Source organism: Haliaeetus albicilla, chromosome 4 (assembly GCF_947461875.1).
Source record: "Haliaeetus albicilla chromosome 4, bHalAlb1.1, whole genome shotgun sequence".
Taxonomy (NCBI): domain Eukaryota; kingdom Metazoa; phylum Chordata; class Aves; order Accipitriformes; family Accipitridae; genus Haliaeetus; species Haliaeetus albicilla.
In genome coordinates this window covers 47,710,945-47,731,419 of record NC_091486.1, presented here as the reverse complement: position 1 = coordinate 47,731,419, position 20,475 = coordinate 47,710,945, and the positions used below count along the sequence as shown (strand labels likewise).

At 49.3% G+C, this 20,475-nt stretch overlaps 1 protein-coding gene across 3 annotated transcripts in view; it reads left to right on the top strand.

The window, feature by feature from the left end:
* Positions 1-20,475, top strand: part of KAZN (kazrin, periplakin interacting protein) — a 230,544-nt gene that overhangs the window by 127,077 nt on the left and 82,992 nt on the right. Inside the window, exons 1-2 of one of the 3 annotated variants that reach the window (XM_069782421.1) lie at positions 10,037-10,164; positions 10,471-10,648. The exons of 1 other annotated variant lie outside the window; for it this stretch is intronic. In XM_069782421.1, coding sequence (XP_069638522.1) covers positions 10,099-10,164; positions 10,471-10,648 — 244 coding nt within the window. In that variant the 5' untranslated portion in view covers positions 10,037-10,098. Of the gene's footprint in view, positions 1-10,036; positions 10,165-10,470; positions 10,649-20,475 lie in introns of those variants that run through there. One more of the 3 variants, XM_069782418.1, reaches the window with a different exon arrangement.

Sequence of the window (20,475 nt, the reverse complement as noted above, 5' to 3'; positions counted from 1 at the left end):
TAACTGCAAATGAGGCAGATCTTTATCTTGAGGCAAGCTGGTCTGGTGCAGATGATGAACCGTTAGTTCTAATGGGGTGTCATCAGAAGGCAAGAAAATCAGCCAAACAGTCCTACGTCATTTCTCGCGCTTGTCCGGACCTTTTGGATAGCGAGGGGCGTGAGGGATGAAGCATCACCCCCTCTCACTGCAGGTCTGCCCTAACATTTAGCCTAGGAACGTAATTGTGAAAGTTACAAAAGGTACCGTGGTTTTTTTTGTTCCTTGTCCCTTTGTCCTGTGCCACGACAGAACGAGCTCCCCACCTACCAGCCCTGCATTCCCCGCACCTCGGCACACATCTTCTCCATCAGGTTTGAGGTCCCAAATATTTTCAAGCTTAGTATCCATCCTTGGGCCTCTGGCACTATGACAAACTGCACTCGATGCCTGAAAAAAGTTTTGAGACTTTTTTTCTGTATGCACTGGAAGTTAATAATACAAAAACTGCCCTAGAGCCAAGTACTGCGTTATGAAGTCACTAACTTTATAGGATAAACATATTACCCTCACATGAGCTGCAGTACATGGGTATCGGAAAAATTAAATGCACTTGAATAGCTTTGTAGATATATATCTCTGTATCTATAAAACCTACTGACAGTGAGCAAACACAAGAGCTTGGCAGTTGTCCTGCTCTGTTTAACTGCCATCAGTGAGTTTTATACGTATCACCTTCTTAAAATCCCTCTGCCAACAGTCCTGCCAGCTTAGTGATTTGAGTCTTGTCCTGAAGACCTTTGGGGTGATGAACGTGCTGGTACCCCCAGAACCTCCTGCATGCACTGCAGCTTAACAGCACGTTTAGATTTTTCTAAGGAATCCATCCAGCTGTGCTTTTTAAAAATTATTATTAATTTAGCATTTTGCATCCTCATTTTTTTCGCCTCTCCTATATATCTGCTCGGGCTTTCTCTGAGCCCACCCGCAGTGTTCCCTCTCTGAGGAGAACATCAGCTTTCCCTTGGATGGATCCCTCTTGTTCCACCAAGCCTTCATCCAAAGGCACCTCCCTCTTCTCTGGTGCACCAGGCTTGGGGAAAACTTCCCCACTTTCACGAAAAGCTATTAATATCAATAATATTAATATTAATAAGCCTCACCTGAGTTAGCCAAAGGGCTAGATAATGCTTCAATCCTTCTCTGCGATAGAGGACTGAGCTTCTCTTGGTGTGCCAGCTGATGACCAGTGCTATCCATCTGGGACCCCAGATTGCTCCCAGTGGCAGCTGGGAATCAGACAGAGGGACCTGGGTCCAGCTGGTCAGCCTTATCTCCAGTTATCCCCCAAAGCGTAGGCACCTGTACGAAAACCTTGACAGCGTGGGGCAATCCCTCTGGACGCGGGCCAGGGAAAAAGAAGAAAATGCAGGAATAACAGGAATCATTGCAGATGATTTTACCTGTTGTATATCAGAAGCAAAGAAAGAGTTGACAGCACCTCCATTTGATCTCTGCCATGAACTGACTTAGAGCCAGAATTTTTCAAAGGCTGCTAATCACCTCGGTATTGATTTTATACCAAGATACTTTATCACACTTGTGTGTTTGCTGTGGGTTTGGGAGGGGGAAGTGGTTTTTTTTTAATTTTTTTTTTAAGTAATCTACGTCAGAAGCTAAATGGACTTTATTAGAAGCAGCATACCTGCCACCCTTCCATGCCTGGGTGTTACATTAGGGTAAATCAACCCCCAACAGATTTCATTAAAAACTCCAGTTTACACAAAACATGTGTGCTTGTGCAATACCTAAAAAGCAGGGGGGTTTGCTACCATTTTTTGGTTTTGTACACTGCACTAAAGTAGAGTATATGCTGAGCCATTTTGAGTCAAGATAGCCCGAGCAGCCATGCCCCCGTGCTTACAGCTTTGCATTCCCTGGTTTTTAATCCTAATTTCTCCCCCTCCACCTCATTAGTGTTGGAGCACCACAAAACTTGCCCATCACATGAGAACTAGCGCTCCTCCCAAGTGTGGCACTGTATGAGAACACCAGTAACACACTACAATTCTTTAGGCAAGAGATGAAGGAATTATTTAACTGGAGAGGCTTGCTGTGTTCTATGGGTTGCAGCAGGTGCCCTTTTCCACCAGGTCACAGCAGCCCTTCACACTCAGTTTCAGCCCATCCGTGCCTCAGTTTCCCCGTCCTGTGAAACGAGGTCTGCAGTATTTTCCTACCTAACAAAAGAAATAAAAGTACTTGTGAATTATCTCATGTAAAGGGGTTTCTCTCAGTCCTGGAGAAGTGTTATTTTTCACAGAGTAGACGACTCCAGCCAATCTGCATTAAGAACAGTTAAGGAGATGGATACCAATATGCTCCAAGTCCCAAATGCATAGAATCAATGAATACATACTGAAGCCTTAAAACATGACTATAAATTATATAATGTGTATATGTATGAATATTGCTCCAGCTGCCTTCTCAATGCTGAAACTTTATCTATGTGTATTTTTAGAGCTTTCATAATTTAGTGGGGAATGTAATTGTATGTTTGGAATCTTATGCAATACAGGATTAGTCCACCCTGCTGGTAGCATCTTGAAAAAAAAAGAAAAAGAAAAGAAAAAAAGGAGGAAAAAAAAGCTAGTTTTACTGTTCCGCACTCCCCAGCCACACTCTTCTGTTGCAAAAGCGGCTGGTTTGCCAGCGGGGCGATCCCCAAACCAGGCGTGCTCCCGGCGTCGGTGCCGCCGACAAAACAAGGGAGGACGACGACACTTATACCAGAGCGTGCTTTCTCTCACTTGAAATGAAAAGGAAGGATGCTTTGCCTTGGGTAGCCTTGTAAGAATAAATTAAGTTTCCCTCTTGTCTACATTGCGCTGTGCGGTCCCCGAAACACCTGCGGGAATTTTGTGGATGCCAGCATGCACCCTGGGTGGCAGGTGGCAATGGGGAAGGTGCACTGCGCATGCTAAATCCCCTCTCCTTTACTCTATGGAGCTCTCCAGTTTTGCATTAATCTTAGGATTATTTTAGAGGCCTGAACCACACTCAAGATCTTATCTTTTCCTTACTTCACAAATATTATAGTAAAAAATTACCTTTCTCTCTAGCATCTTCCTCTTCCAGGATGCTCTAGCTGACTCTACCCATGTGCGCTGCCCTGCAGACCCCGTTTCTAGTTTTGTTTGCTGGGGAGGGAGGGAGGCAAGGGCTGTTCTTCCACTGGTTTTGCCGATGGTATTTATTGCCACAGTTGAAATGGATGGGTACAAATGTTTATTCCTGCCTCTTGCCCAATTTAGGACAGTGGTCTTGCCTGTAATCTGCCAGGCTAAGGCATCTAGAGGGTCATGAAAATTCAAAGGCGTCTGAATTTCATCGTGCCTCTTGCTAATGTCAGATCTTCATAGGAATTGACTTCACAGGACAAAGAAACTGTCAGCTGAATGCTGATGCTGTATTAATGATAGGGTGCATTGACCCACCCCGGTGTGTCATCATTGTTGCGAAGGAAACACAGAGGCAACCCATAATCACCTTTCCTGCATCTGTCCCACTAACACCTAATTTAAGTACATATTTGTCTGCTGATTGATCACAGGATTTTTTTCATGGCACCTATTATCCTGCTATCTAAGCGCTTCAGAATCTCCCTATTGATTTAAGTTTTTATATGATCCTTATAATAGTGTCTGAACAGCTGGTAAATTGGGTCTGCAAAGCAAATGTCTCTGCAAACTTCCCATTCTTCCAAGAGGATGGATGATTTCTTGTAGTAAGTCAGTGGGACCTGCTCTCCCAAATCACCCCTGCAGTTTTGCAAAACCCAACCACGTTTTCCCCCTTGATTTGTGACAGGGAAGGGATGGGGAAATGGCATTTCATACAGACTTTGCCTGAAGTTCTTTCTCTTTCCTCCCTATTTCTCTCTTCCTTTATGGGAAGCTATTTGTGAAATCCAAGCAGTTTCACGGAACTGGCACGTAGATTTCACCGCTGCTGCCAAGCGCGTCGGTACCGCGTGTCCACGCTTGGGTCCACGCTCGCTCTCCTTGCTCCTGCCAGTGTATTCCCGCTGGGTGCTGCTGAGCTATTTGGTAATTCCCAGCCACACTCATGGGTCTCCGTGACTTGCCGGCGTTCCACCCGCTCACCCACCCATCGCTGCCAGAGGTCCCGTGCTTTGCAGAGACACCCCCAAGCACCCACGCAGCCCCTGCCAGGCAGCTCAGCCCTGAAACCACCCGGGGGGGGACCAGCACCAGAGCTCAGGGCATCCTTCTGCATCTTTCTGCATCCTTCTGCATCTTTCTGCATCCTTCTGCATCCTTCTGCATCTTTCTGCATCCTTCTGCATCCTTCTGCTGGGAAGCGGCTGGTGGAGGGCAACGGCTGTGGACCGGTTCAGATCAAGTGGGACCTTGAACTTGGTCGATGCTAAAACCAGCTCCTTGGGGATATTTCAGGTCTAAAAACAGTTTTTGCAGCGAAGTACAACCAGGCGGCTCAGCTGACGTGGATGCAGCTTTGGGGCTCACCCCTTCTCTTAGCCAGACCTACAGCACCTATGTAGGAACAACCTGGCAAACCTGCTCCTGGGTGGGGAGAGCTGGGCTGGAGTCCATCACAAATCAGAGGTCTCCATGCAAGAAAGCTAAATTATCACAGCACCATCATCCTTACTGCTTCTATATGCCATGAAAGGGAGCACTTCACGCATAGTTTGCAGCAGGAGGTATGTTAAAACAGGAGGGTGGATCAGAGTTGGATTTTTGTCCAGGTCAATATGACCCACGAGATGAAGATGAGGTCGTCTTGGAAATAGCTGCAGCGTGTCAACCATGATTGACTGCGTGAGTTTTAACGGCTTCATTCAGTTTTCTGTTGCATGGACCAACCCGTACCAGGTGGGAGACGTCTGACAGTTTATATGTCTCAGATGACAGACATTGTTCATCAATGGGAAGAAACCCCCCCAAATTGCACTGAGTCCAGTTTTATGTTAAGCAGAGACCCTGAAACTCCTGGGTAATTGCATTTACAGTTCTATAAACCTAAACAGCAATCAACTGCCCTCAATAGTCAAGAAAGCAGAAACCATTAAAAGTTTTGGGTACATTGCAGCAGGAGGTCATCACTGACACCGATACCTGCTTGTGAAAAGCTGGCTGCTGACGTCGTCCCCATAAACATTTAAATATAGGCGGCATGTACACAGATTCATTGGATTGCTGTAATTCATTAAACAAATGTTGGGTTTAATAGAGCTGCGTATAAAGGCTAGTGCCATAGATGCGCTCAGCTGTGAAATATGCTGTGGAAGTCGTTTGTTTGCAAGGGGTCGAGAAATCTGCTTCCTATTAACGTAAAATGGGTTTACTGGAGAAAAATCTCTGGGATCACATTTTTCTCTCAATCATCCCTTCTCAGTGGGATTCCTTGAGGTTCGCGCTGGGTAACCGAGATGTGTCTAAGCTGGCGGGGGTTGGATCTGGGGTTTGTTTTGATCCATTAAGCTTGTATCTCGCCGCGGTGATGTAATTCCCCCAGTCCGAGACACTTTATAAACATTAATGGGTTTGTTTTCGCGGTCCCAAGGGATGCGCAGTGCAGGAAGGTCACCGGGACCCTTTCACCCGCACAGAAATGGAGGTGGGGAAATGTGTCACTGCAGCATCATGGGGAAAAACAGAATATTCACCCAGATTTTTTAACCTGTCCATCCTTAGGTCTGTTTAATCCTGTTTTAATAACTTAACTAAAGCACTAGCATTACAGCTACAGCGCAGCAGTAACTCATCAGCAAGGTTTGCATTAAGATGCTGCTATATACTCCAACCGAGGAAGGAAAGAGTTGGTGCTGAGTATTTTAAGAGCCAGAAGGGGGGTCAAATGCAGTTGTAAATACACAAATAGAAATGTGACCTTTGTAGAGGGGAAAAAAAAATTGTAGACATTAGCAACTATTGTAACTTGGATGGAAATGACTTAGAGGAGATGTGCTACAAGAGACTATTGAACTCTGGGCATGCTGTACTTTTTCTGGTGATTGCTGCTAAAGTTTGCTTGTCTCTCGGACCAGATTTTCGTGGTGAGCTTTTCTTTGCTGGTGAATGGCCACACAGATGCCTCTGGTGACATTTGGAAAGGGCCAAATTGCCGCTGTTTGCACTGCGGCGTGCCAGGGTGTAACAAAATAGAGGTGCAGATCAAAAATCCCGTCTTTGGCGATCTTTTTTCCAATCACAGAAGGTCAGTTTTAGAGGATGTGCTGAAAGAAGCTGGTGATACTCACAGCCCTTTCAGCAGGGAATTGTTACTGTAAGCAGAGATACATGGAGCAGATGAGAAAATAATGTAAATATACTGACAGAAGGTAATTTTTCTTGTGGAAGTGAGACACAAGCAGATAAAAAGCGATCAGCAGAATTTACATAAGTCTTTACCATCTCAGAGGTCATCATTCTGCAGGGTGACACACTGAAATTCATTTTTATTAAATTCTGGTTGATTATTTAATTGGAAAAGAAAGGATTTAATTGAATCAAGTCAAAGGGCTGTATTAGGTTACGTTCAACCTTAACACAAAAGGCTTTTCCCATTTAGTTAAACTGGTTCCTTTGCATATTGTACATATTAAACTACAAAAAGTGGTAATCTGAATAGCAAATTGAAGTGTTTGGAAGGCCTGAATGGTACCCACATGCTACTCAGCCCTTTTTCATCCCCTAAACCTTCTCATATTCCCTTTACTGCGCTCCTTAGGTTGAAACAAGAACAAAGACGGTGGGTAATAGTCTCAAATCTTCCTCCATCCACGTTTATGCCATCTATATATTCTTGAGAAATAGCCTGCCTGGATGTGATGCTACTACCAGAACAGGTTGCCCAAAACTGAGGGGGTTTTTTCAGGTTTTCAAGGCTACCCTTGCACCGCCTGAAAAGATGCTGAGTGTAGCTAAGGCTGAATCGCGACTCAAGACTTGTTGGCATAGACTCAGGTTTCCCGCGTGTCCTTAGGAATATTCCTGACCTCTCTGTGCCTCATCTGCGCTGCCAGGGACTCTCATCCCTTAGGGACAGGCACTTGCTGCAGAGCCGTCAAGCTCCTGGTAAAAGCTGGCATTAAAAGAAAAAAACGCAAAGCAATTTTGGGAAATAATATGTTTCTAATTTTGGCTATTTAATTAGCTTTTAATTTAATTTTTTGTTAATTCAAAACTAACACGAGAAAGGGAACGAGGCCTAATTCCTTTCCTAACGCTTCATTTCATCCCAATTTTGAGGATTTCTGCAAAGGCTTGGCCTTCCGAATGGGAATCAGCACAGTCCAAAACAATCCTCAGGTATCGCACTTCGAAAATATCGCACACCCTGGCGAGATTTTTAGTCCTTCCTTCCTGAAGGCAGTTTTGCTGCCAGAGCAAGGATCGTGACCTTTCCGCGGCTTTGCGGGTTACCCCTATCTCAGAACCGGGGTGATGGCGAAGGCAGATTTGGGGTTGGGAACGTGTAGGGGTGCGCACGTGCGACAGGGCATGGGATGGAGAATCAGCATCCCTGCAAACCCGGGGCAGCAATGCCCGGGGGTACATCCCACCGCTTTAATTGCAGGTGGCCAGCAAACCCCGGCTGCTCTCACGGTGGAAGTCCCTTTGCTGCCCCGTGCTCGTGCTGGCACCGCTCGTTTTCTGCCGGGCTCGAGCTCTGCCAGCCGATATCTCGGGATTGCTGCGACATTATGTGCTCTTTCCAGGCGGATACTCGGAGAAATCAAATCCTGCTTTGAGAGATGGAAATCAATTTTAAATGGACCCTGCTGTCCCCTAGTAAGGACAGGAGGAGGTATGGGGAAGGGGAGAAAATCTTTCAAGATATCTTCAGGGGAATCTCAAAAGGACTTAGAGTAATAAGGAAGATTTTTTTAAAGCAAGGTTATTAATTTACGGATGAGTCCACAGGCAACTTTAAGAAACGTATTTTTTAAATAGCACACACGCTAATGTAGAAATTCTCTTGCATCGGTAAATTAAAAACATTCCAGCGCTGCCAGTATAGCAACTCAACTAGTCTATTATTAAGTTTAGATTGAGTAAGAAGCATAATTTGGACTTTGCTTCAGCAGCTGAATGTGTTCTTGGAAGGCTCAAATCAGTTTTAACCTGATTTTTTATGATAAAAATAATGTGCCGGTACTTTAAAGCTGAGTTCCTTTCTGCTGAAGTTTACATTTTATTCAAGCGCAATGACTAAGTTTTGCATATATGGTACTGCGATTGCACATGCAGGTTATCTGGTTACATACATAATTCTCTCATTTGCAAGCACAGTTTGCAGCAAATACTCATGCAAATTAGGCACGAACCCGGGTATTTATCTTGATTAGAATTCAGTTTCTACATATACTTAAAGAACTTTATCTCATTCAGGGATGGCTGCATAGATGATGAAGAAAGAATTTCAAAAATTGCATTTATTCTCCTTGCGGGTTGTTTGTCCGCCCTTTGGGAATTCATTAAGGAAAGCAGACCTTGCCACCGGTATTCCGAGTGCCCCGGCCGAGCGCTAGTTGGTTGGGTTGCAGACACTGCTGGAAACTCTCAGTCAAAAATAACTTTCCCTTGAAAAAGCCACTGCACCATTTATCTGAATACTAGATTTTCTTTGTTTTACAAAATCCTGTTACAGATTACAAGGTCTAGATGCCACTTGACAAGGACTCGGTCCTTTCCACTCTTGGAGAGCTGGCTGTACGCCCGATCCAGACCAGGTCTGAGGTTTTGGGGGTCCCAGGCCGATTTTAGTGTTGTTTTTCAGCAGACTGACATGACAGATTGACCCGATTTCTGTTCCTAAAAGCTGCCTGGGGACACCACATGCCAAACCCCTCTGCTTCTGCAGAGCTGCATCCCAGTGCGCCCCGGGGACCGTCACTGCGTGGGACAGTGACGTGCTTCTGCTTCATCTCATGTCAAGCCTTTCCCAGAGTCATCTTTGCAGCTCTCAGAGAAGGGAAGCCCTTTTCTATCGTTTTCACTGCATTTTGCCTAAGGTCTCTGCAACGCCAGCGGTGACACAGGAGGAGCATCCTGAAGTTCAAGGAAATGCCCCCAATTCTCAGGTTGTTCAGCCAAAAGCCTGCGTTTAGGCAAATATCGGAGAGTTTAGCAAATCGTACGAATGCGGGCAGGACCATTTCCCCCTCTTTCCTTAGGGATTGTGATTTTCTCTGGCTTTTCCCTCAGGGAGAGCCCTTCATTGCCGGCCCTGTCTCCCCACCCGCTTCCCGCACCCACTCCACGTTTCCGCAGGCTCCCACCCCGCTGCCGTGGGGGGGCTCCTAAACCCATCCGTCGACTTTTCGAGGCGCACGTGGCTCAGATGAAAACAGGCAACGGGGCTGCCCCGCAGCTTTCGGAAGCAGGGATGGTTCGGGGAGATGCAGGCCGTGGTTTCCAGAGCAGCATCATTTCACGGGGGTGAGGATGAGTGCGGCTGCCTCGGCGAGGATGGCAGCTCCACAGCCTCGCTGCAGCCCAGGCCCTGGCAAACGTGCCTGCGGATCCCTCCGAGGCTTCGATAAGGCACAGGGAAACATCAGCGCTCCCTCTAGCAGTCGCCAGCGATGATACCAAATAATTCTCGATTTTTCACCCCGGGTTCGTGCCACATGAACCGCCAGCGTAAGGACTCTCGCATTAACCGCTGCTACAGCGGTGTCAGCGTGCTGCTCGCTCTCCTCCCCCCCCCCCCCCAAATCCTTCCAGGGGGAATTTTTTGGAGCCCGTTTTACCTCCACCTGCTGCACGCAGCTTTTAGCTACGGCCACCCACCGGGGTGAACCTGAGCCCAATTAGCAGAAAGGCACTTCATTAAGCGGGATGATCAGCCCACTGCAGCACTCGCGGCACCCCTAAACTTCCCGGGTGGGTGGGTGGGTGGGTTTGTGTGTCTCGCTATAAACGCAGCGCTACCGCGGCCGCCGCAGGGCTGCCCCCCCCCCACGCTCCCCCACTCCCTCCCCCCGTCACTTGCCCGCCCCACGCAGGCGGGACCCGCCCCCACAGCAGACGCTCAGCGCCGCGTTAACGCCGCGCAGCGCCGCGGATGCCCTCGGCCGAGCCGCGATCGCCTCCGTCGCGGCCCTGCCCGGGCTGCCGGGGGGGGCAACAGGTAGGGGGCAAACACCCCCACCCCCAAACCTGTTCCCCCTCGCACAGCCCCGCTCCCCTTTGCGCACCCCCTCCCACCCCCCCACGCCGCTGGCGGAGCCCCGCTCCCCTCACACAGCCCCGCTCCCCTCACACAGCCCACTCCCACTCGCGCGGCTCCCCCTCAGGCAGCCCCTTCCCCCGCCCCCCCCCTCCTCCTCCACCGGCACAGCCCCCTTCCCGCCCCCTTCTCCCCCCCCCCCCGCGGCGGCGCATGCCGCTCCCGCTCTCTCACCTCTCTCCTCCTCTTCCTCCCCCCCCCCCCCAGGCCAAAATCCTGCACATGATGGACGACAACAAGCAGCTGGCGCTGCGCATCGACGGGGCGCTGCAGGCGGCGGGCCAGGAGGTGACGGCGCTGCGCGCCGAGCTGGCCGCCACCGGCCGCCGACTGGCCGAGCTGGGCAGCGACCCGGCCATGGAGCACGGCCCCCACAGCGCGCAAGGTGGGTGCCGCCGCCCGCGAACCCCCCCCCCCCCGGGTGGGGGTGGAGGTGATTTGGGGGGGCTGGGGGGTGTGTGTGTGGGGGGTGTCTCTCCGCGGGTGCCGCTTGGGAACCGCCTTCATTCGTTATTATTTTTTATTGTTTGTTTAGTTGCATTCTGCGGGGGGTGGGGAGGGGGGGGCTGGAGCGAAGCCGCCCGGGGGGTCGGTGCGTCCCGTCGGGACCCGGCTCCACCCGCCGGTGGCGGGTTTCCCCCTTCCATTTCCAGCTGCCTCCTAATTCCCTGCTACTTCTTCCACCTCTTTCGCCTCAGCACCGCCAGCCCAAGGAGGGACCCCCCCCCCTCACCCTTCCACCCCCCCCACTCCCCCCAGCACGTTGCCGAACTCGGCTCCCCCCCTGCACCCCGGCTCCCCCCAGCACCCCGGCTCCAGTCACCGGTTTCGTAATTCGTGAGGAAAGCAGCCATGTTACAACCGAGAGCCGGGCGCTCCGGCCCCGCCGCTCCCCCCACCCCCCCTTCCCGGCTTGCCGGGCTGGCCCGGGGCCGCGGAGCTCGTCCCGTCCCGGGGCGGAGGGCAGACCCCGGCGGTGCGGGGGAGGCGAGCCGCCCGCCTCGGCTGCGGGAGAGAGAGCTCTCGGTACCGTGCGTGGCTGCGGGGAGCCCACCCCCCGAAACGACCGGTCCCCGAGGCAATGCCGCCTTAGTTCCGAAGTCTGGCTTTGCAGAGACACCCCCCCCCCCCCCCGTGCCATGCGTACGTCCCCCCTTCCTCCACCCCTGAACCCCCCAAAAGTTGTCAGCAGGCCGCGGAGCTGGAGCAGGGGGAGGCCAAGGGTGGAAAAACGGGGCGCGGGGGGAGCGGGGAGTGATTTGCGCTCTTGGCTTTGCGTGAAGGTTAGCAAACGGGGTCCGAATTGTTGCTGCAGCGCTCTTGACGGAGTCCGGCTCTCGCCTGGCTGAAATCTGCTGTTTTCTGCCAATCAAAGTAGGGCTGCCATCACTTAGAAACATTTAAATACAAATATATATATATATATTTTTACCAAATACTTAAGCTCGTGTGACAGTTCACCCTGGAGCAGCCTTGGTGTCAGAGCAAAAATAGTGGAAGCGCTCCCCTTTCCCGATAACTGAATTTACACCCGCGTGATAAAAATGTCAGTAGCTGTTATTTACTTGTTCCTTATTTTCTGTGAGTATCTCTTGGTAGGGTGGTTAGGTATTATTTAACAGTTGCGTTTTGGTTAAGCTGTAGCTTTTTAAAGGTAGTGTAGGTCTTGGTGGGCATCGCTGCTCCTGGCAGGCTGCTGTTGCACCGCCGGTGTTTTGTTGTCCGTGGCGTTAATGCAGATTGATTTAGAGGGATTTAATTTGTGGATTTCTTCCATCCACCTTGTTGTGTTTTGGCGTTTCGGTAGCAGGGGTGTGGTGTGTGAATTCTACCTGTTAAACAAAGTTAATCCATCATCAGGTGGATTTGCTGTGTGGCAGGAGCTGGACCCAGCAGAGCTTCCCGGTAGCTGTGGGTATGCGGGGAGTAAAGTTCCGTGTGCGGTCAGGTATTTTCAGAACTGATACATGCATAAGTGCCTGTTGGTATAACCTGAACCAGACCCTGCCATATACTGCATCCAGGCTATGGAGGCGCTTTCTTTTATAAAAAAATCTGCTGAAAGGGCAGAAGGAGGATGCCTTCGTCCTCCCCTGCCGGAGCGAGGGGATCAGGAATATGCAGCTGGTGACACGCTGTAGAGGGCATCAGCGTGAGCACGGAAATGCAGCCTTCCAGCTAGAGAAGCAGGTAAAATCCTTCGGCTGCTCACGCACACGCCTATTTCCGTGAGTGTGCTCCGTGTTTTGTTTCGGTTCCTCTCAAGGAAACTCTTGGAGAGAGATGCGTGTGTTTTTGCAGACGGGCAGTGCCTTTGTTCACACAGTGTGCCCGGCAAGGGAGGGGTGTGTGTGTGTGGTTCTTCAAGGGTCAGGGCTTCTTTTTTGTTTTCCTCAGAGGATTTCTAATCTGAATGATGGAAGAACTTCTCTTTGGGTTCCTTTACTGTTGGCATGTTGGAAAACAGTCTGGTATGCTGTAATGGTGCTGAAGAAATGTGCTCTGTTCCCCAAAGCGCACGTATTTCTGCTTAATAACTGTAATTACAGGTGTTTTGGAGTTGCGGGGTCCCTGTGACTGGTGGCGAGGAGCGGTCCCATCTTCAGCTGGTTTTGAGAGCGCTTCGGTGGCTGCTGAAGTTGCTGGAGGGGTCACTCCGTCTTCCCACTCCTTAAGCTGGCAGATTTGGCTCAGCGTGCTGGTTTCTACAAGCTAGGAAAGAGGACGCTTCCCTAACGAGGCGTGACTCCGTGGCCTTGTAGCTGTAGATGCATTTTTTTCCTTCCCTACAAGTTTAAGAGGCTATTATTTAAAATGTGATATATCCAGCCGTGTACCACTGGTGTTGTAACAGAAGCCAATCAGTTAAGTGTAAAATTGCATCTGAAGTGCATTGTGTTCATGGTGCTTATTGAGGAGAAGGGGGAGAGTGCTTGGTCTCTGCAAAACCCGCTGACTGGATTCACTCTCTGTTTTGGGTTTCCTCCCTAAGTTTGGTACTATTGTTTATATACTGCCATAAATGCTCTCCTACATCACTCTGTTTGTATAGGCAGGAGGCCCAAGGTATCTGTAGGGAGCCTTATGCTTTTTCTCAAGGATTTTGAGACGACGTTCAGAAGGATGGGGTGAAAACAAGTATCTCTGAATAGCTCTGCTGTCGTGTGTCTCGGAAGTAGGAGGGTTGCCAAGCTGTTTGATTTAGGCAAATACGTTAAAGGCAGCAGGAGGCTGGTGAATGGGGTGGGCAGCCGCTTACCTGCAAGCGCAAATGTGGGATATGCTGGTGGTGCTCGGGTGGCTGGTGGGTTTGTGGCGGGGATCTGCTTTGGTCCTGGTGGAGAAGCACGTGGCAGAAGCAGCAGGTCCCTTTGCTCGTCATGGGAAGGAGCTCGGTGATCTCATCGGTGCAGGCAGGTGCTCCAGGTCAGTCCCAAGTCACGCGAAAGGAGGTAAATGTGTGCCTCCGTGCTAGGCTCAGTCAGTAATTAATACCGAGTTTGTGAAATGTGTTATTTGTATAATTATGGTGCAGCTTGAGACAGCTCGAGGTAATAACTCTGCCCCTTTTGTGCACACTGAGACTTCTTTCCGCTATAAAGCGCTATTTTTGCGGCGGTGAGGTATCCTTCAAGGGCCTGTTTTACGTAATTTAAAACAAAACTGGAAGAATTCAGCAGAGAGGGAGAGCGGCACTGGAGGGTGGGTGTGCGTAGGTAGGTAGGAATGAAACTTCTGTGTTGTTACAGTCCTTAGCGCGAGTGTTAATCACTCGAACCTCTCAGTCCTGACAGTCTTTTTTAAACGGTGAGTTTGCTGGAAGAAGTATTTTGGCTGCAGCCTCTGTGTAAACCTGGATGCAGATGAGGGTGGAAATCAATACTGCATGTCCCTGGCGCTTAGCACAGCAATTACAGGCAGCTCTCGGTAACATCACTGGAGCTGTGTGTCAGCACCCTCGTGTTTGAATTCTGGTTTGAATTAATATTGGTTGAATTAATTGCAAGCAAAAGGCGTGCCTGTGCCCTGTGGTCCGGGGCAGGATGCTGGTGCTGACGGAGGGGATGCAGGTAGGCAGGCAGAGCATCACAGCAAGCGCTGTTGCAGCGTAGGGGTCAGCTGTGGCCCCCGCTCATTTCTGGGTGCACCTCTGGGCTTTTGGCTTAGGGTCTTTGCTGAATCTACGTCTGTATTTTCGGTAATTTGTGTAAAAGCAGTATCTGTGGGGAAATCCAAAGATTGGGTGCAAGGGCTTGCCCTGCTGAATCAGGTGGTTGGTCTGTTTAGCCTCATGTTTTTGCTTTAGTCTCCTCCCAGCATTAAATGGAAAACACCTTAATTAATTAACACTGGTAAAGTGCTTGAAGATGTGACGCGCAATCAATAGCTAAGTGTTATTAATAATGCCTCCCTCAGCATTTGGCTTATCTCGCTTCCGATTTCAGAGCATTGGTGGCACGGGGTGGTCACTGTATCCAGCGTTGCGTGGAGCTGGGGTGCGATGGTGGGGATGGTGGTGGTTGCGGGGACGCTGCCAAAATTCAGGTGGGAAGGGAGCAGGAGCTGCACCCTGCTCCTGGAATAAAGGATTTCTCCTCCTTTCTTGTGCAGTGATCTCGAGCATATGCAGGGTAAGAAGGATTTCAGTCGTGTCTTGGTAGTTGGTGATGCCAAAGGGCCAGGAGGACCTTTATGCTCATGACAGCCTAAAATAGAGTTTTCTCTTTTTCTCTTTGATCTCTGTATACTTTCATAGCTACAATGCAAAGACTTTGACTTTTGCCCAGGAGGCAATCAGTTACCTCTGTGCTGTTGCTATTTTGCAAGTAATCATCTTGAGCTGTTGAAAATGTACCATTTTCATCTTTTCAGATATCTTCTCTGCTATTTGTTCTTCCGAGCTTGAGAGCTGATAGTGTAAAGGAACCTGAGGAATTTGGATACCTCAGTCCAGTTGTGTATCGGGAGCATTTTTGCACCACACTTACCACAAGATCAAGGTCCTGCTCTACTATTACTCTTTCTAATAATTTCCCACTTTATTTACCTCTATCCTGCATAGTTTATGGGGTAAGGGAGCAAGTAGTTTCATGCTCTGGAACAACTGCACGTGGTGGGAAATAAATCTGTGTGTAGCAATATTCACGTGGTTGGTTTAGACGCAAGGAACTGGCTGCAGATAGCACTTCAGGTCCCTTTTACATCTTAGTGTTTGAAGATACTAATTTGAAATGTCCTTTCTGGAGTTTTCCTATTCAAAAGCCTCATCTGCCATGGTTAGCATAATATTTAGATTATCCTTCTTTTAGGGTCTGTCCGAGGGACTTTCAGTGAAGTTCCTGAGGATGAGTAAGCTCAAGTAAACTCTGAAGTTGAAGGAGGACTTAATCCAGAGTTTCTGACTCGCTGATTTGTAGCGTAACCATGAAGATGTTTGGTGTTAGACTTGCAGATGGGGAGAGGGAGGTATAAACAGGTCCTGGTCTTAAACTTGGGGAAGATTAAGGGCAATTTTGCCTGTTGGATTCAGGCACTCTCAGATAATCACTGGTGGGGCTCAGCATCCTCCAAAAGGACAGACTTTCCTCCCATTACTTAATTCTCCGTTACTACAGATACATTAGTAAACTTGGTGTTCTCTGGGACTGGGGCCAGGTGATGCAGAAAAATCTGCATCCTTAGTGTGAAACTCTCTGAGCTGCCAGAAGAGGCTTTGCAGCCGGGGATGCTCATTGCCCAGCCTTTGGGGGCAAGCGTCTTCCCTCGAGTGGTCCCTGCTCCCCTCCTTGCACCAAACAGGGCCAAAGTACATTGCTATAAATTAGGCACTAAACTTCAGCGTTAGCACGATATGTAGCAAAGCTTCAGTCTCCAGCTTATTAAAATTCAATTCTCATAATTTCTTGTTGACAGTGAAGCGTGAGATAAGAGCTCGTGGTACTGATGCAGCAGCTTGCAGAACCGGTGTGCTGGTAGCGCGGCGTGTGGGGCCAGGCTGCGGTTACCTCTGCGTGTGAAACCCTGGGGAATCGGACAACCAGAGGCCTTGTGTTTCAGGATACGTCCTTGCCCATGGTATGCTGAAGGCTCAGGGAGTTGCTCCTCGCTGCTTCGCCATCTATTCCTGCTTTCCCTTGCTGTATAATTTTGCCTGAGTCTTTATGGCTGATGCTTTCAGGTATTGAGATGGATTTTGTGGAAGCAACAGGTCTGGAGACCTCAACCTAGAGAAGGGCATGTTTTGATGTTTGGAGATGTGTACTGTGTTAGCAGGAGGTGGAATGGGTTTAGCTTCTTTTAAGGAAAAAGAAGCAGCAGGCCTGAGCTGTCTCACCAGAAGACAGACATTGGATAACTGCTTTCGAAAGCATTGGCTGAAGTCCTTTTTGTAGTCAGTTTGTTTGCAGGAGTTGCGAAAGGGAGGAAAAGCCCTTCCTGAGGTTTGCTCGTGCACCCCTGGCCAAGGGGGTTAACTGGGGGTGCAAGGGTGAGGGTTTGGGGGTGCCTCCCCTGGGCGAGAGGCTGAGGTTGAGCGATGGTGACAGGCTGTGAACCGGGGGACCTAAGATAACAGAGGCTTTATAGAGGGACAATGTGTCGCCGGGCAAGAACAACTTTGCAGAGGTATTGATTATGATGCAGTGTGACACTGGCTGGAGGCAGCGGCTCGCAGGAACATCCCGATACCCCAGTGCCCCTCAGCCCGGCTTTGGCTGCGTGGCTTCAGTGATCTGATAAATTGCTTATTTCTCTAATCTTGTTAGTCCTTTCCTTCCCCGGATCCCTGTAAGGAGCTGCCGGGATGGGGACAAAGCTGTCCGTGTGCGATGCAGGCTGGCTGCTCCCAGCTAGACTTGGTGTGGGTGGCTTCTGGGGCACGTTTCTGGTTTTTGGCCTTGCCTGATGAAGTGATGTGTCTGTGTCCAAAAATTGCTAAATTGCAAAGACCTCTGCTTTTGAGTGCAGAAGACAAGCTGCAGCAGAGAGCTGTTTTTGCATAGAGCACCTGATGAGAAATGGGCTTTCGTCATTAGGATTTCTGACACCTGCGTGGTGCAAGCACTGCAGTGGGCAGGGCCGCGTTTGCCGTGAGTTTTGCTTTTCAGAAGTGTGGTCAGCTGCAGATTTTACATACATGCAACGCCATGGCTGGAGTTTGCTTTTGGATCTCTGGGATGATGGCAAAGGAGCAGAGATGCCCACAGAAAGATAAAGGGGAGTGTGGTGCCGTCATGAAGTCATCGTGGATCTCCTGCGGGCACCCAGGAGACCCAGCGTTTGGGAGAGGATCAACCTTATTGCTGAAGAAGGAAAAGGGACTGAGCGATGCTCTGCTGCAGCGTGGTCCAGGGCTAGGCTGCGTCCTGCTCTTGGAGAATCACCCGTGTCTCTTGCTGCTTCTGCAAACTTTTTTTCTGGAAGGGCCATCTCTTCTGAAGGCATCTGTAAATCCATTTCTCACCCTTCTTGGTCCTTACAGAGTCATTCTGCCTCACATCTTTTCATGCCACTTCTCCCTCTAAATTAAAATTTCACAGGTTTTACAGGCTGCATCTGGGAGCTGAGCTGTCAGGGTTATCTGACGGGGAGCTGGTGTGTCACTGCCTTTGCTGCTGCCATTCCAGGGGACGTGCTCCTCTCCTGTGCGATCTCTGCTTTATTGTCCTGCTTTGCTGGGTGGCATCCGGGGGACAATCCCAGACCTCTCCATCACCACCTCTCTCATGAGACCGTGTGTCCTCCCTCGCTGAGGAGTTAAATTGCCTTTCTGCAGAAAATAGCATGCATTAGCGGGGGGAAAACTAGTATTTGGTGTGAATACGTATGATATGTGGGATGTCAAGAGTGCGAGCGAGCACAATGCCGTGCTGATGCCTATCTTCAGGGTTTTTCTCTGAATCCTTTTTGCAACAGCAGTCAAACCCAGAGAGCTGACATTGCTGTGGAGAGGTAGTTTTTTGCAGAGAAGGGGAAGCGGAGCTTGTGCCTCTGCTCCAGCAGATTGAGGACCTAGACAATGTTTGGGGTTTGTAACCAAGAGCCTCTCTAAGTCTTGAGCATCTGGTTCATTTGCCTTTTTGTTCTTACAAAACCGTGGGATTTGCAGAAGTGGACCTGTCTTTCTGATAGTGACAACCTGCACCAGCCAGTACGTTAACTTGCCAGCCAAATCCCTTGGCCACCTTACAAGTGGAGGGTTTTCCAATAGTGAGTGCACACAAGCATGCATGGCATTTAAGCACAGAGATGATGATAGATGAAGGCTGGCAGCATACTCGCACACTTCTGCTCCAGCCCGTTGTTTTGAAGCAAACTGTCTATCATCCTCCTCTGGAAATTAACTGGGAAAAATAGCGTGGGGTCACTGTCGGCCTTTGCCAATGGGCTGAATGGGAAGCCCAGCACTGGGTCTGCGTGGTGGTTGTGCAGCAGGCTAATTGCCCTAAGTAACAGCTTCCCTTGCTCCCTTCGAACAGCAGAATATCCTAAAAGGCTTAGTTTGGTGTTGTGTTCTTGTGTAGGTATGCACGAGAGTGTTGCATGCCCTTCAGGGATGAGTTAAAAGGTCTTTGTAAGATTCTGCTTTTGGTACTTGGGCTGGTTTGAGCAGTCTCCGCCCTCCCATCATAAAGCGTTTTTTTTTTTTTTTTCCCCCCCCCAGATATTTCTGATTGCTGTAAGATACCGTTGTGGGTCAAAATTTTCTGTAGGGTCACAAGCATGGGAAGTGTTTGCCTGTTTTCCAGGGAGATGTGCTGTCTTAGGAGTGGAAAGCAAAGTGAATTGATTTGAGGAATAGATTTGAGGAACTTACCTTTGATGTCTAGATTTAGACGGTCTAGATGCTCTCTTAAGTTGCAGGCGGGGAAAAAGAACATCTTGGAAGAAACCTAAAGGAATGCCATAAAGGTTTTAGTGGACTATACTGAGATTTTCAGTCAGAAAATCTCCAAATGCAGCTGCATTTTGAATTTTGAATAGCAGCTGCCCTCTGTGAAAGCCAGGAGGGCACAGCATTTTTTTGGCACGGCTGTCACAGCCTGCTGCCTGGGGTCTGGGCACAAGGGTGCTGCTAGAGAAGACCTTGGGGGCTTGGTTTTCAGCTCAGAGCTGTGTACATCTGCAGTGCTTCTCTGGAGTGAATCCTCACTGAGGGTGCAAGGAAGAGCAGAGCCCAGCTCGGAGTTACTTGTTGGGCATCAGGTGCTTCCTCTGAGCAGAACAACATCGTTTTGTGATTTCGTGTGACAGCGGCACGTTCAGAAAATAGATTCCTCATCCTGTGATGGCAAAATATTCTCTCCCTCTGTGTGTTTGGCATTGTTTTTTCTAGCCTTAAACGCACCCAATTATTTGCTTTTATGTTTGTCAGTTATTGCATTATCTGCTCAGGCAAAACATGTCATTTTATCCACCTGCAGATTCTTAATGTTAATTCCTTGAACTTTTACATCCCCCATAATGTATCTGGAGTTGTTAAATGGCTTTGCCCAAATTTGTCACTATTTCTTTGCTGCCGAAGCGATGGTTCAGGCAGGAGAGGGGGGACCAGTGCAGATGGAGATGCGGCGTGCTCCCCACCACATTTGCATCACGTAATTGAATCTGCAAAGATTGTTGTTGTCATCCTTGGGAACAGAGCTCGTTTTAAAGCCACGCACGGTTTTGTTCAAATGAGCTTTGGTTTCCTGCATGATTTCCCTTTGCGGTTGAGAGAGGTCCAAAACTGACAGTTTGGGGTGAGAGGGCTGATTAATGGAGTTCCCTAAATTTCCATGAAGAGCAGGGAGAGTTGGTGGGGCTGAAGCTGTGCAGCTCCTGGGGGAAAAGCCATCAAAGGAAAAAGATCCTAGCGGCACGGGTCTGAGAAACCATCGAAAGGCCACCTATTTAGCAAAATAGCTGTATTTAGTGCCACGAAGGTATATTTTGGAGTAGCGTGTTGTAATATCTGCAAAAATGCTGCAGGATTTATTAATTACAAGGTACCCGGACAGTTGCGTTGGCTTCGGGATAGATTCCTGCGAGGCCCTGGAGTCCTGCTGCTTTTGTACACGGATGCTTTTGGTCAGTTGTTGGAGCTCCTGGGAGCAGAGGGGAGCCGAGCGGCTCTCCGCTGGCCGGTCCCCAGCATCTCCTCCTGGGGATGTCCCCTGCTTGGTGCCCAGCGCTGCCTGCCCCAGTTCAGGAGCTGCTGAATGAGCAGTCTTC